The 16,765-nt window shown below is 42.5% G+C and overlaps 1 protein-coding gene across 1 annotated transcript in view; it reads right to left on the minus strand.

Annotated features, from left to right (window-relative positions):
- The window catches only part of GCA (grancalcin), a 365,906-nt gene that overhangs the window by 143,129 nt on the left and 206,012 nt on the right, over positions 1 to 16,765 (minus strand). Inside the window, exon 5 of the mRNA XM_044074773.1 lies at positions 7,733 to 7,880. Coding sequence (XP_043930708.1) covers positions 7,733 to 7,880 — 148 coding nt within the window. The remainder of the gene's footprint in view (positions 1 to 7,732; positions 7,881 to 16,765) is intronic.

Consider the following 16,765-nt stretch of genomic DNA (forward strand, 5'->3'; position numbering starts at 1 on the left):
ATTAATGCCTTTGGGTTCCCGTGAAATGGTCCCAGGATCCGCAGTAGGATTCTTAAAGAGGAACTTGTGAGAGTCAGGTACTCTGCAATACCAGTCAGGTTTTCTGGGAGCCGAAGGTAAAGTGTCAGGGGCCAGGCTAGACTGCAAGAAGGTATCTACAATGTCTAGTACAAGAGGAATAGCTAAAGGCCTGTGTTGAGGTAGGAGAAAGAATTCCCCCAAGCCTCTTTTTGGAGTAATCCTGGCTTTCCCAGTGGAAATTTTCCCTAAGAGTATGCAAAGTTTCACCAAAACAGAAATCCTCTGGAGGGGATGCAGAGGGAATGGAGTCCTCTGCATCAGAATCCTCACAGGTAGATAAGGGCAACTCCTGGTCAGAGAAAACAGAAATTTCAGAATCCTGATCAGAAGGACAATCGGTTCTAGGTTTCTTAGAGGGAGAAGGGTGGCTTCCCCTGATTAGAGTAATAAGGTCTTCAGCCACTCTTATTTTTTAGGCATAGGGGCCTGACCATGTGGTCTGGACGTCAGTTTTCTAGGCGTGGGTCAAATTTTAGGCCTTCAAGAAGAAGATGGCATCGGTTTAATAAGCAAGTCAATAGGCCTGAATACACCCTCAGAAGCTGGTGCCTGCACAGCGGCTCTAGACCCATCCAAGGTAGAAACATCCGCAGGTTCCAGTCTTAGAAGCATCTCGCAGCATACCAGACTCCAAATGGGTCTCGGCAGAGGCCTGTGAATCTGAGGTAGCAGGTATCAGGGGCTGTGAAAGCGCCTCACTGAGTATCGGCGAACTGGCGACTAGCTTAGGAGAAGGGTCGTCGGCAGCTTTGGACTTATGTGGTCTGTGTCGGTCTATCTTTGCGTTTTTTCGGAATGTCGGTTGTCAGGTGGCTTACCGAAGCCATTTCTGGATAATTGAACAGTGTACCAAAATATTTAGATGCAAAAATGAACAGACGACGAATAGTTAGAGGTTTGAATAAGGCACAAAACAGACAGCGAGGTAAGTCATGGTCTGGGCCTAAGCAAAGTATGCAGTACGAATAAAAATCTGCTTTCCACAAGAAATGCAATTAATTTTTACTGACATCAGATTAGAGCAAGAAAAAGGATCCCCAACAGGGTACTTAGCTTAGTTTAAGACTTTGGATCTGAAACTCTTAAATGAAAATTTCAGGAGTCTGCCGACCTGCACTTGCAAACTGCTTCTGCTTCGGGAACCGCACGGCAATAAAGACTGATGTAATGGCGTCAGCTGTATCCTTTATAACCCCGACTAACTGACGTCATGGAAGAGGAGAGAGCAACCGACGCAGGACCCAAGACTTTGATAGTCAGGCCGCCGCAAGCAGATAATCCAAATGTAAGGGCTGCAACAGTGAAACACGAAGAACATCTGAGCCTTGAAGTACTCCTAGTGTGACAGGAAGAGGGGGATAGCACATTTAAGTCATTTTACAGATTGTTGATGGTCCTGTAGTTAGCTTTGTTACCATGGAAATGCAGAGGGGCTGAGGTTCAATTTGGAGAGTGTATTTAACAGTTTCAGGTGGGAGACCGTATCAAAGGCCTTGGACATCTAGAAAGACAGCAGAGACTACTTTACCACTGTTTGAGGTGGTTGATGATACTGGTGAAACTAAGGAGTGCAGCTGTGGTACTATGATGGGGCCCGAAACCATGTTGACATGTTGCTAACATGTTGTTGAAGGTAAGAATGAATCAGTTGGGAGTGGATATGTCTCTCAAGGAGTTAGGAGACCGTGAAGAGAGAACAGCAATTGGTCTGCAGCTGGTCACCTCTGTGGAATTTCCACCTCTGTGTAAGGGGATAATGTGTGCAATTTTCCATATTGCTGGGACATGTTCTGCTATGGACCTATTAAGGATCGACACTGGATAAGATATGGCTTCAGCTGCTAGTTTTAAATATTTGACTGGTAACTTAGCTACTACTGAAGAGGGTTTAAGCTTTTTAGTAGTTGCTTAATGGTAGCTGTGGGAACAGGCTGAAAGGAGGAGTTGGAGTTAATATTGAGAGGTTTGGAGGCCAGTGATGCGACATCAGCCGAGGCCAGACCCAGACTTTGGAATCCGGCCGACCGAAGGGCTGCCTGAGGCAGGAAAACCCATATGTTACGACTGCAGATGCATCCTTGAAGGACATCTTAGCTACTACTGAAGAGGGTTTAAGCTTTTTAGTAGTTGCTTAATGGTAGCTGTGGGAACAGGCTGAAAAGAGGAGTTGGAGTTAATACTGAGAGGTTTGAAGGCCAGTGATGGTTCTGTGAAATTACTTTTAATTACAAATAGTACACTTTCAATGAAGTATTTACTGAATTCTTCTGCAATGGTGGTAGGAGAGTGTGGTAAGTTGGGGGTGGGGATAGTGGAATATCCTGGGCGGAGAACGGCATTTATGGTATTCCAAATTTTTTTTTTTTTGGGGGGGGGGGGGGGTTTACACTGGGGATTATGCTGCAGGTTATAATAGAAGTTTTTTTTATTTAGGTTGATTTGGTGTTTAGCCTTGCTTCTCATTTGCTGGAATGTGATGCGGATGATTTGGGTTTTACAGGTGAGCCATGTTTGTCAAGCTTGGTGTCTTTTCCCAAGGATGATTCAGGTGTAATTAGTTAGCCATGGTGTGTATGTGACTTTAATATGAACTGACCTGGGGGGGGGGGGGGGGGGATTTGTTTAGACTTTCAAGGAAGGTACTACTGAAATAATCTACTGCAGCATCAAGGGGAAGGTTTTCAGTGGAGACCAGTTAAATTTTTTTAGGGTATTGACTAGGTCTTGGGAGTCAAAGTTATTTATTTATTTTTTTGTGGATTTGACAGGTGGCGAGGTTGACATTACTGAGGTTTTTTCTCAATACATAGGTCGGCATACTGTCACTCCTGCAAAGTTTTACCCTTATCCTGAAGAGACTAAATGTTCAGCAGCAGCACCAAAAAGATTTTTATTATCCAGGGGAGCATCCAACAGTTTGGCCTTAATGTCAGCAGACGAAGCCAAGAGCAACATCTCATAACAGAACCAAAGGCAGCAGCCCTGGAGTAGGCATCCGCTGCATCACAGCTACACATCATGGAGTGGCAAGCAACTTGAGAGGTAAAGCCCAACAGGAAAAGGGCAGAAGCCTTCCCCTCAAAGTCAGGAAGGTCAGAAACCATTTGGGAAACCTGAGCAAGGAGGGCAAAACACACCTGGTCATTTGAGTCTGGCAGTTGATGGCCCAGAAGGATAAAATAGCAGCAGTTGCCCAGTCTCTCCATAACCCTAGTATTACTATCTGAAGGGAACAACTTGGTAGATGGCAACACCTTGGAAGGCTTATCAGAACACAAGACATTACAGACAGGTCAGCAGAGGGGCATTTATAAATAAACTTAGGTTTCTTTGGTGCATGGCGCTGTGAAGCAGGAGGCCATACAGGCTACTGAAAAAGTTATCCAAGAGGGCAGCCAGAACAGGGAGAACAGCTGATGCTTAGCAGACTACATCTGGAGGAGCTCATAATAATTTCTAAATGTCAGAGACTTGTGTATGGTTGTAGCAAGCACCCAAACATGAGACACTGGTCGTGAATGTCTTTATGGGGAATCTGCCTACCACACTGACATTTTCCCCTTCTGGATGACATAAACACAACAGTACTAAATAAAAAGGAAAGACAAGCAACCCCAATGGGACACTTATCTAAAACACGGCTTGTTAACCAGCACAGCAGTAGGGCGTTCAACAATGGTGTTTGGACGGTCAGCGAAGAAGTCGTGTGTGTGTGTGTGTATCTGTATGTCACCCCTATGCCTTGCATGGAGAGCATACGTGTGACACCTACAAATACTAAAGGCTTTTGTATACTGGCTGTATGTTGGGCTATCCTTGGCAGGGAATCCCTTGGATTATGAATACTGCAACAGTGATACAAAACATCATAATGTAAACATTATAAAAACAAAAATAAAACCTCTCTGCACTCCCATCCACTCACACAGCTATGTTTTTATCTAGTCTCTACTCCCCCTAGTGTGAAGATGTGAAAAGTAATTTACTTGCTTTCAGTAGTCATTAATGTACACTCGTACACTAGCTAACTTTATACAAAAATAGACTAATTTTGCATGGTTACATTTAATGCATTAAAGTATTAAGGCAGCTACAACTATTCGCTTCCCACCATACCTCTCCAGATTTTTCGTCTCATACTTTGCCCTGTTCCTCATAAAATGTCTGGCTTTCTGGCAAATCTGAGGACCGAAGTCACGAAATGACATGCTTGAGTTTTAGACTTCACATCCTTCACAAAGTATGCTAATACAAATCCTGTTAACTTGCCATATTTCTGAGTTTATACGAGTAATATTTAAAATATGTCCTTATTTCTGGGCCTTTGTACCCCATTATTTTAGGCTTAGTCTGGAATTCTTGTGCTAAGAGTGGAGAGGTATGCTTCCCATTGTTTCAAACGTCACTTCTTACTTTACTTTTTATTTTCTCTGAACTGTTGGTCAATAATACTTTAAAAGTTAATTACATTGACTTCACACATTTCCTTTCAAACACTTTCACTGAACTGCTTGCCAACATCAATTTAGAATTTGCATTTCAACTATTTCACGTCCAAACCTCTCAGTTTCCTGCACTTGAAGGCTGCTTGTCCTCAGTCAAAAACACTTACTGTACAAAGCAATGTAATAAACGCATGAAGAAAATATTTTAATTTTTCACCACTTTCTACTGTTCTGAAGTCTTAAATAAAATGTCTACGGCTTAAAACGGAGGTCATTAATCTAGACATCCACTGCTATATAAACAGAGAAAATTCTCTCATTTCAGTTTTAGATGCAATAGGATAAATACAAACCTACCAGCCCAGTGGCCAAAGATTACATTATATTAATTTTAACTTGTGCCTTCCATTTTTTTCATTTTGGTCCTGAGTAAAGGATGGATACATTAGAAATAAGTAAATATTTTTATATCTTAATATCATCAGTATATACACAAAATACTTATAATGCTCGCCACCTCACATTTAAAACGCATCTGACTACACACTATATGGAACTACTGCAGAAATTAACATGCAATTTAAATCGGGAAAGATTTAGGCTGTAAAAGCAAAGCCTTTTTTCCGTACAGAGACTTCAGTCCATTCTGTGTCATTCTAAACATTAAGGACAGAATGTGATATATGCTATACAGTTCTCCCGCCAGTTTAACAGTCAACAAGATTGCAGTCTTATCCACGATTTCTTGCAGAACCAGATTTCACATGTCAAAACTACATCTAGCGGGACTGATTTACAGTTCTACTTAAATCACTAATTTTACTTCGTTTGTTGCCTACTTCCCAATCATCTCTATCCCCTGCTTGACACTATCCTTTGACTTCAAGGTACTCCTACTTCTTCCAGTGAGCTCCTTGGCTATTTTGCTGCTATACAAACATTTTCTTTTGCAGCAATGGAAAAGGTTTCTCTGGCAAACTATTCATGGGCTTTCGTATTTGTCAGATTGAAACAGAGTCCCCTTTAACTTGCTGGCTTAGTCTTTGATGGCTTAATCTTTTTAGTTCCTACACAGTCTGTTCTGCATCCAAAAATGTGTTTCATCTTCCAGGGAAAATATAACGGGTAAGGGATCTGAGATCACAAGTAGACTGTGACCTTCGCTTTGACCACTGTGTATCTACTGTAGTAAGGAAGGCTTTCTATGTAGCACACAGGATTAGCAAAGGCATAGCCTCTACAGGAAAGTAGGTCATTACCCCTCTATACCAGTCACTAAATCAGGCCCATAATAGAGTATAATGCCCCTTTTGACAGGTACCATACAAAGCAGCTGCAGCAACTGGAGAGACCTCATAGGTTTTTAACAAAGATCATAAAGGGATTCTAGCACGTGCCATAAACAGACTAAAGTTTATGTCACTATACTTCTGCACTTTATAGACTTCTTAGGGGAGACATGCCTGGCATACAGAGCAATCTCTGACCCAAACCTAATGAATCTGCACATCTGTAAATCAAATGGGATTAGAGCTACCCCATTCCAGGGACCTAAATATGGCCTACGACTTGAAGAGGACATGCTGGAAGGACAAATTTGTCTTCCAGCGACTGCCGCATCTTTGGAATAGGCTGCCAATTTATGTGAACCAGAGCACCTCTATGACACTGTTCAAAAGCAGCCTGGACAAGTGGATTGGGCACCGTAAATTCATACCGGGGATAGTGCCCACAACCCTCGTGGACATGAGCAGTCATTATTAAATACAATCCTTGGTATTGACTAGCATATCTACGGTATTATACTGAGATGAAGCAGCTAGGCTTAAAATGACCTCTAAGTCGATAGCCTTATAACCTCCTATGGTCCTATGATTATGAAGACAGTTCAGTATAGCAACTTGAATCTCTCATCTGCTTCTTGACATTCCCTGAACAAAATGACAAACAACAAACATGCTTCTCTTCTGTCTGATGTACAGTAAATAATTTTTTTTTTTTTTTTTACAAACACTCTGGTGTATCCAGTGTTTAATACTTTTCCCCTTCTTCCAAAACTTTGCATCAGCGGCTCTTTCTACTGGTAAGATTGCATTTTTCTTGACTGCCTTCTGATGGCCAGATTTAGAGCACAAACACAATGTGTTCTCAATTAACAAATCCTGATTTGGAACACCAGTCCACTTACTTATTTGCACTTTTATAGAATAAATGTATTCTACTCCTTCCAGTTTCTCGGATACAAAAAATAATCTCTAATTCCCTATATGCACCGTTTTCTACCCCCACTACATTTTCTAATAGTACTTCTTAAGAGGACTCAGCCAGTCTTTCCTTCATTTCAGTTTGATTGCTGCAGTTTTATCTCATCTGAATGGCTACTTAAAGCTTCACTTTTCCAGACTTTTTCATCTGAGACCATATAATCCTCCAGTCTCTCATTTATTTTAAACACCTCTGACTATTTAATGCGTGACCTCTAAATTACTGGAAGCCATCTCCTGTACTAAAGCTGTGACTTGTATACTGCTTTTTATAGACTCAAACATTCCTTTTTATAGGCAGACATTCCAAGACCAGCAAGTCTTATGCACAGTAGTAAGGTTCTTCTCAGTCAAAGTTTTGTTCTTCTATTCTGGTTGTTTTTCCCTTAAGTTTTCCAAATTTCTTCTTTGATGACACCCAGACAGTGCAATTATTAGCCAATAAACAACTTTGAATCAACGTGATGAATTTTACTGGCTCTTAAAAAGTTCATGCTTTTCATACTGGGAGAGTTCTAATCAAGATGTTACCCTGTCAACAACCATCTTGGACATCTCGGCATGGAGACAGTTGAGAACCTTTAGAGGTACTGTGGTTATAAAGTAGCTAATACCGATAGTGCTGAATGGAAAAAAAGAAGGAAACTCATAACAGACAAATATTTGAGGCAACTCAAAAAACCTACAACCGAAGTATAATCTTGATAAAATTAAAAAAAAAAAACTGCTGACAATACAGAAATTCCATCCAGATACAGTCATCTAACCACCAGTACTCTTGCAGAGACATTCTTTATGGAAGTTTGTAAGCATAATACTGCTTGCCTTAGTGCCACCTAGCTTTAGTGTATGAAACAGGGAGCCTGCAGCAAGCAGCCTGTTGCAAAACGTTACTGGGAAAAAACGAAAGAGATACACTAAAATATATGAAATTTTTCTTACCCATAGATGAAATGGCTTGACTTAGTTCATGTGGTTCAACTGTTCCACTGCAGTCCCTATCAAAGGTCATGAAATTCTGTTTCCATCCACTTAAAGCTGCCCAAAGTTCTTTGAATTCATTAAATCCCATTTTCCCAGAAAAATCTCTCTGAAATTGTCTAGCTAAGGAAAAAAAAACTTGAAGTGGTAAGACAGGGACACTGCAAGAAATGTATCTGTCTTGGTTACACTATATAGTAATCAAAAACACAACACATATTGAATAACTCATACATACAGACATCTGAAAAAGTAAAGCATAACAACTGTGAAAATTAATTATAAAATTAATTATAATTAAAAGTTAAGTACATAAAACAGGTTTAATTCTGGTTATCAATATAACAAACTGGAAGTCTTCAGTCAGCTCAGCAACTAAACCTTCCCAGGCTACTGGCCTCCCCTTTTTACCCATAATGCTCTGAAACCTGGCTTCCCCTGCATCATACCTCTCAAAACTGCTAACACCAAAAATAGGTACAAAGTCTCTTGAAAAGTAGGTACATCTATACAAAAATCTAGGAACCAAATTAGACAAATATGAATACAAAATAGTTAATTTCCACTTCCAGAAAGAATTGTGGGGAAACGACCTCAGAAACAAGTTTAAAACAAATGAGTGACAAAATAAGTCAGCGCAAAAATGTGTTTACTTGTTTTGAATGAAATCGCAAAAAAATAATTTACAAAGTAATTTATGCAAAATGTGGATTATTTTTCTGTAAATTACTCCTGCCACCGACAAGCTGGTTAAGTAGTCTATTTTCCTGTATACCAAAAAAACTGTATACAAAATCATGTGTGATGGGGAATATTCAGAAAATCGAGCAAATAGGTAAATCAATCCTGAAAATAGGAATATACTTCCAAAAACCAGTACATAATGTAAAGGAATAAAATGGCCTGAATACAGATTTTAACCTTCAAAACAGGTGCAGTTGAGAAGCTTGGTCTCCAGATCTCTGCTATACCACGCTAAGTTAGATTGGAGACAAACTACAAAATCATTAAGAATGCCCTATACAGTGTGCACTTAGTTATTTTAAGGAGAATGGACCTGGTCATCCATATTTACCATTATGTGAAGTATGTAACCATTGTATCTGACACTAGGAGGTCCAACAGCAGGACAAAGCCTCCGATTAATCATTCTAGGTGGTAACTTTCATTACAAAATACCACTAAACAGTGGTCCCAAAGAACGACTTGGCTCTAAAGGAAATACCAATCCTATAGTGTCAAGAAAAAGTACTCAGTGAAACACAGCTACAGCCTATGACTGCATTCCCAAAAAATGAGAGGAAGGCACTGCCCCTCCTGAATGAGCTCCATACATAGAAGGCAATTGTTTATTGTATTTCAAGATTTAATAGATTCATAGATGTGTACTAGGCTAATGGCCCAGAAGTCTTTACAGGCCAGGCCATAGAAGTGCCCTGGCATTGTGCCACCCGACAGTTCCCAGTGCCTATATCAAGTAGAGCCACTGGAGTGATCCCTGGGGTGAGCTTTTTATTTCCCATCCACTAAAGATTTCTCTTGAAGAGGGGCAGTGAGGTGTTCTGCTTGACATGTATGGGAAGTCTATTCCAGAGCATGGGCAGTCTCTGGATAATGAACCTGTCTCTCCAGCATGTTCTGTTGATTGTGGTAATGAGGGTGAGGTCTCTGGTGTGTGTGGTGTGGAGGGATTGGGATTTCTTTAGATGTAGCATTTCTAACAGAGCTGGGTCAGACATGGCTTTGTAAGTCAGAGATCGCCTCTTAGTAGAGGATATGAGACAGAATAGCTGGAGTTTTTTTTCGAGTCTGTCCATGTAGGACATGTGTTTAAGGCCTAGGATCCTCTGTGAGGTACTTCTGTGGCATTTCCAGCTGTGTCTAGTGAGGAACATGCCAAATGGGGCATTATACTCTAGGACTAGCCTAATGAGGGAAGAGTAGAAAAAGATGACCTCTTTTCTTCCTGGATGTAAAACCCTTGGTAATGAGATGCGCCAAATAGAATGACTTTGACCAAAATGGCAATGTGGTGGTTGAAGGAGAGGTTGCGGTCAACCTGTGTCCCCAGATCTCTTATAATGCCTTCAGTGTTTTCCCATCAATGTATTAATTAGTGGGAACCAAGTTTTTCCCAAAGGGGATAACTACGCATTTTTTTGGCATTAAGCTTAAGGATATGGTTTCGACACCAGTTATTGGTCTCGGTGAGGTCTTTCTGTAGGATCTTTACAGCACTTGGGGAGTTAATAATGGCTCCCAGCTTGCAGTCATCTGGAAACTTGGTCAGCCAGAGCCCCTCTGTGTTGGCCTGGACTTCTTAAGTAGATGCCAAACAGGAGAGGACCCAGGACCGATCCCTGTGGGACTCCACTAGTGACTGGTCAGCAGTCTGACTTTCTACTACTTTCACACTGTGGGTTCTGTGAGACAATTTGCAACCCACATAGTGATAGGGGTTGATGCCTAGTTTGATGAGTTTATCAATTCCTGAGTGGGTAATGGTATCAAAGGCCTTGGCCAGATAGAGGTAGGCTGTATGAACTGCCTTGCCCTCATCCACAGCTCTGGTGATCTAGAGTTTGGAGATTCCCTATATCCTTGTTAATTGGGTCCATGACAATGCAGTCCATAGCCTTACATATCAGAATAGTCAGGTTAATAGGGCGATAATTCCCCAGAGTCTGTAGTTGCTCCCCCCTTTATGGAGAGGGATGACTGTAGCAGTGCGCCATTCGATAGGGAAAAAGCCTAAGGCGAGGTTGTGATTGAACAGGGCACACAGATGTGGTGCCAGTTCACTTTGTAGTCCATGCTGTACAACAGATCCAGGGATATTGACAGGTCCTATGGAATCTGTATTCTTGGGCCTTGGACAATGCAGCTTTAACCTGTGCTGCAGTAATGCAGGGTGCCTGGCATTCCTCCAGTATTGTGATTGGTCCTTTGGGTGAGGAGGGGTAAAGTTAGCACTGAACCAGTATGTTGGCAATATCTGTTGGCTCAGTATAAGAGGTACCATTGTGCAGTAACTCAGAGCAAACCTCTGTATTGCAGTGGAGATTATAAAGGCTTTATGGTTGTTTTTAGTGTATGCCGCAATTCTGCCTTCATAGCTGGCTTTAGAGGTTTTGATGAGGGATATCAACTTTTTGTTGAGGCCAATAAGGGAGTTTTTTCCAGTCTTGGGACTTCCCCTTCTTCTGCAAAAGTTTCTTCCTTAATGGCAGGGGACCACCAGATTGGCTTCCTTTTTGGAGGAGAGGCTCTTGGTTCTCTTGGGTATGGCTAGTTCCACGCATTTACGCGTGTTAGAACAGGGCATTGGTGTATGATTCGGCAGTCATGCATCTATTTTCCATTGACATGGGTGCTGTGAAGTTAGCCACCTCTGTTTTTAGGAGCCCAAAGTTAGCTTTGGAGAAGTTTTTCATGGTGGTTACCTTTGCAGGGGGTGTGGGTGAGATGTGGATTTGCAATCAATCATATTTAGAAAATAAGCCCAATTTTGTGTTGGAGAGGAAATAAATGGTAAGCCTGAGATTTGGTTCTGTACAGATAAAATATGAAGCACCTATGGACATCCGTGTTTAAGAAACAATCACACCTATGGACATCCGTGTTTAAGAAACAATCACCTTTGCTGAATTAATTGGGAAAGAACACAGGCAGGCTAACAGACAGATTTGTCTCAGGGGCTATAGTGGACACATACGAAGGGTCAGACTGCAATAACACTATTTTTAGGAAAGAGCAAGTGTGGACAATCGTCACAAAAGGCTTGTATTTCAGACTCTCCTAAAAGAAAAAAACAGCAACATGGTGAAAAAGTCTTGCAAACATTTTAACTCTGCCACAGCAGCAGTTCAAAAATGGAAGATTCAGGATCTCTACTAGGACAAATCCCAATGAAAGACAGGATCCTTAACGGGAGAAAGGAATAAGAAAGGTATCTTTAAGGCTTTGTACACTTTCAGGGAAGCTCGTGACAAGGAGTTAGAAATGGCCAATAGGTCCATCATAATTGAATGGCTTAACACACTGTTGAAAATCTGAGAAAGCTAGTCTAATGTTGCAGGCAACAGAAAGTACAGTTGTGTACACTTACCATAAATGTAGATGTTAAGAGTGTATTCACTGTTGCAGTCATTACATTTGGGTAATCCTGCTGGCAGGTTGCCCTCAGTCGGCCTGAATTCCAAATTCCTGGATGCTGCGCCGGCCACAGTCACCCCATCCCTGACGTCAAGTCATCAGGGGTATAAAAGATGCAGCAGACGCCATTTTCTTTAGTTTTTCTTGCCCCAGATGTCAGGTGCCCCCTAAAAGGGTAGCCAAAATGTATATACATATAAATACATGCACTAATATAAACTTTACCTTCATCTACAAGCAAATACACCTCATAGGTTCTATCAGAAGAAAGGGGGATGGTGGGTGGGTAACTACATTTATGGTAAGTGTATACAAAGTACAGTTTTGTACCTACCATAAATGTAGATGTCCGATAGATATGCAACTGCAGTCCTTACATATGGGTTGTCCTGCCTCAGGCAGCCCTCGGTCGGCCGGATTCCAAAGTCTGGGTCCGACGTTGGCTGATGTCGCCTCCTCCCCGACGTCAGAGCGGCTGGGGTATAAAAGCATCAGCCGACGCCATCTTCCTCAGTGTTTCTTGCCCCAGGTGCCCTCCAAGGAAGGCTAAATTTAGAACTGGATAAAATTTCCAGACATACACAATAGCAATAAACAGATACACCATAACAGATATCCCCAGCTAAGAATAAAAGGAAGGAAGTGGACCCAATACACAGAGGGGTAGGAGGGAGGGAAAACCTGACTGCAGTTGCATATCTAATCGGACATCTACATTTATGGTAGGTACAAAACTGTACTATGTCCTTCAAGAATGCAACTGCAGTCCTTATATATGGGTTGAATGCCATAGCCAAGCTGGGGGTGGTAGGCTCTAAGATAAGGATGGTGTAGCTAAAATGAACTGCAGGACTGCCGAAGCAAAGCCTGCTCGGGATCTGGAATATAAAGGCAGGTTGTAGTGCTTGGAAAATGCACGGAGCTCCATGTAGCAGCTTCTAGAATGTCCTTTGTAGCCACCCCTCTTAGGAAGGCTGTGGAGGTGGCTGTAGCTCTGGTGGAGTGTGGCCTGATATTGGCTGGCACACCCTTTCCATGGAAATAATAACAGAATCTGATGCAATGTCCAATCCATTTTGAAATTGTTCGTTTGGAAATTGCCTTTCCTTGCACTCCAGGAGCGTATGCTACAAATAGTTGGTCAGACTTTGTTGGCCTTTGTTCTGTCCAAGTAGTAGCGTAGTTGTCTGTGAATGTCCAAAGTGTGCAGCAGCTTTTCCCCTTTATTTTGAGGATTGGGGAAGAAAGTAGGCAGGTGAATTGCTTGATTTAGAGAGACCCTGGATATCACTTTTGGCATAAAAGAAGGATTGGTTCTTAAAGAAACCCTGTCCTGATGAAAAATGAGGAATGGAGGTACTGCCATGAGGGCCTGTGTCTCCGAAACTCTTCTTGCTGAGGTAATTGCCAGCAGGAAAACTGTTTTCCAGGAAAGAAATTGCAATTCTGAAGATGCTGCTGGTTCAAAAGGAGGAAGAGTTAATTTTTCCAACACGAAATTGAGGTCCCATGCAGGCACTGGTGGTTTTCTGGGAGGTTTGATATTCTTTATCCCTCTTAGAAATTGCCTTAGCAAAGGATGTGAAAACACAGGTGGATCAGTGTTGTATTTTGCTGAAATTGCTGAAGCGTGTATTTTTATGGAAGAATAGGAAAGTCCATTATGCAGCATGTCTGCCAAGTATTCCAATATCTGTGGGATGCTCATTACTGATGCATCCTGTCCCTTGTTGGTATTCCAGATGTTGAATCTCTTCCATTTGGCTGAAGTCTTTCTGGTGGAAGGTCTGCGTACTTCCAATCATATCTGTTGAACTTCCTTGGAGAGAGAGATATGGGGAGAGATCATGGGACCCTCCAAGCTGCCAGCTGTAAAGTTTACAGGTTGGGATGAACCGCCCTGTAATTGTGCTGAGTCAAGAGTGGAGACCATCGAGGCAGGGGCCACGGCTTGGTGCAAGTTATGCTCCTTAGTAATGGATACCAGTGCTGTCTTGGCCAATCTGGAGCTTTTAAGATGCCTTTCGGTTGCTCTGCTTTGATCTTCAGTAACACCTTGGTCATTAATGGTAGAGGTGGGAATGCATAGATTGTTAGGGAGTTCCAGCTGAATGAGAGAGCATCTATTCTCCAGGCTTGTGGATGGTGTGTCCTCGAGCAGAACTTTTTCAGATGATGATTGAAGTGGGAGGCAAAGAGATCTATGTCCGGCCTCCCCCATGCCTGAGTTATTTGTGCAAAAATGTCTGGATGCAACATCCATTCGTGCGGATTCAGGATGTTTCTGCTTAGACTGTCCGCCAGAACACTGTCCCTGCCCGGAACAAACTGGGATTGCAGCTGTATGTTCAGTTTCAGGGAGTCATTGTTAGTCTGCAAAGGGGGTATGAATGAGTACCTCCCTGCTGGTTTATGTACCACATAACAGTGGTGTTGTCTGTCTTTATTAGTAGATGACCTTGTTGATATTTTCCGAAGGCCTCGATTGCATGCATTACTGCTAACATCTCTTTTTGATTGATGTGTTGATGTACTTCCTGGGGGGTCCATTGCCCTTGAATGCATCTGCCCTCCATGTGCACCCCCCCATCCATGGTCTGAGGCGTCTGTTGTAATGGTTTGGCTCGTTTGAGGTTTGTTGAAAGGCATACCTTTGTTTAACTGGCTTGCTTGGGCCCACCACAGGAATTCCCTTTGTAGACATGGGATGAGTGGGATAATTGCTTCTAAGTTGTGGCTGTGGAATCAGTAGAATGCAAGATGGCATGAAACCCAGGGCCTACAGGATTTTCCTTGCAGTCATCTGGGTGAGCTTTGCTAGGCTTTTGAAGTAGTGTGGTAATTGTTCTTGCTTCTCTTCTGTGAGGCAAGCCATTTGTGATTCTGTGTCTAGTTTGGCTCCTAGAAAAATTATTTCTTGGGATGGCAGTAGTCTTGATTTTTGTAAGTTGACTGTGTATACCAAAGCCTGTAGTAAGTGAATGACATAATTCAAGTTTTTTGTCAAGGCTTGCTTGCTGTCCGCTTGTATAAGGCAGTCGTCCAGGTAAGGGTATATTTGTATCCCCTGGAGTCTGCAGTGTGCAATTACTGATGCCAGGCATTTTGTGAATACTCTGGGCGCAGTAGATAAGCCAAAAGGCAATGCTGAGAACTGATAATGCTCTGACCCTGCAAGAAATCTGAGGTATCTTCTGCAACTGTCTGATTGGGACATGCAGGTATGCCTCCTTGAGGGCCAGAGTAACCAGCCAAGACCCCTTGCCCAGCATGGGAAGGAGTTGCTGTAGCGTCAGCATTTTGAATTTTGGTACAATGAGAAAAGTGTTTAGAGCGGACAAGTCCAGTATAGGCTCCATTGCTTTTCTTTTCTTGGAACAAGGAACAGTCTTGAGTAAAATCCCTGGCCTTGTTCCTGAGGAGGAACCTTTTCTATTGCATTGATTTGTCTCCGCTTTTGTTCGAAAGCCTCTGCCCTTTGATTTTGCGGCAGGTTCGGCATGTCTTGTCTTGTTGGTAAAGTATGGAAATGGAACCTGTAACCTTGGTCTATTATGTCCAGAATCCATTTGTCCTTTGTTAAAATGTGCCAATTTTTTGAAAATAAGGATAATTTTCCGCCTAAAGGTGCTTCTCTTTTGAGCCTTGGTCGGCAGTGTCAAAGTCAAGTCATTGTGATTGTCCGTAGTCCCTGCGCTACCTCTTTGATTAGTCGGTTGCCATTGGCGTCCCCTGTAGGAGCCTCTGTATTGTCCTCTTCCTCGGGCACGCCTGTTTTTTCCCCTTTGAAACAGGTCAGTGTCCGGAAAGGACCAGTTCTTAGAAGGCCAATTCCTGCTGAACCTAGGTGGCTGAACCTGGAGGAGATCCTTTGACTGTTTGCACTGATTTAGCCTTTTCCTCAATGGATTTCAACACATCCTGAGCATTAGCACCAAATAGCTTGTGTTTTTCCACAGGAGCATCTAGAAGCTTTGCTTTAACATGATCTGGCAATGCCTGTTCTTTCAACCATACATGTCTACGTATGACAGCCCCTGTCATAGCTGCCCTACATGAAGCTTCCAATGAATCATAACCACACTGAAGAAAATGATTGCTAACCTGCTGTGTGTTATGGACCAAATCCTGCAAGGCCTTTCTATCTAAAGGCTCAGGAGAGGCTAACTTTTTCTGTAAATCATCCATCAAGAAATCCTGATACTGAAACATATGAAAAAGGCAATTAAGGGCCCTCATGGCAAGTGTGGTTGAGGTATAAACTTTTTTGCCCCACCTCTCCAGGGACCTAGCTTCCCTGTCTGAGGGCAAAGGATTTTTGGCCGTGGATGTGGCCACCCCTTTGGGCCCCTGGGAAATTGTTTCTAGATCAACAGAATGGGCCTTAAAGAAATGTTTGTGAGTTTCAGGAACCCTGTAGTATCTGTCTGGCTTGACAGGAGCAGGGGGGAGAGAATCAGGAGAAGCACTCTAATCTAACACATCATCCAGTACATCTAACACTGGAGGGATAGCTAAAGGCCTATGTTGGGGAAGCTTAAGGAAGGTATGAAGCCGTTTTCTGGAGTCTGAGAATTCCTGGCCTTGCCACTGAAAATGCTCTCTCATGGAGTGGAGAATTTCCCCAAAAGAAATATCCTCAGGAGAGGGAATAGATTCCTCCGCATCAGAATCCTCGTAGGCCTGGAAGGACTCTTCCTGGGTATCAGAGTGATCAGTCACACCAGAGGCTTCATCTGAAGAAAGGGTGTCTGTATGCTCAGCCCTGGGCCGTTTGTCAGGTGGCAGAGAACCTCTATCAGGATGGGCCTGGGAGCCTCTGATTAAAGAACTTAAATC

Source organism: Protopterus annectens, chromosome 6.part0 (assembly GCF_019279795.1).
Source record: "Protopterus annectens isolate FY-2018-M chromosome 6.part0, PAN1.0, whole genome shotgun sequence".
Classification (NCBI taxonomy): domain Eukaryota; kingdom Metazoa; phylum Chordata; order Ceratodontiformes; family Protopteridae; genus Protopterus; species Protopterus annectens.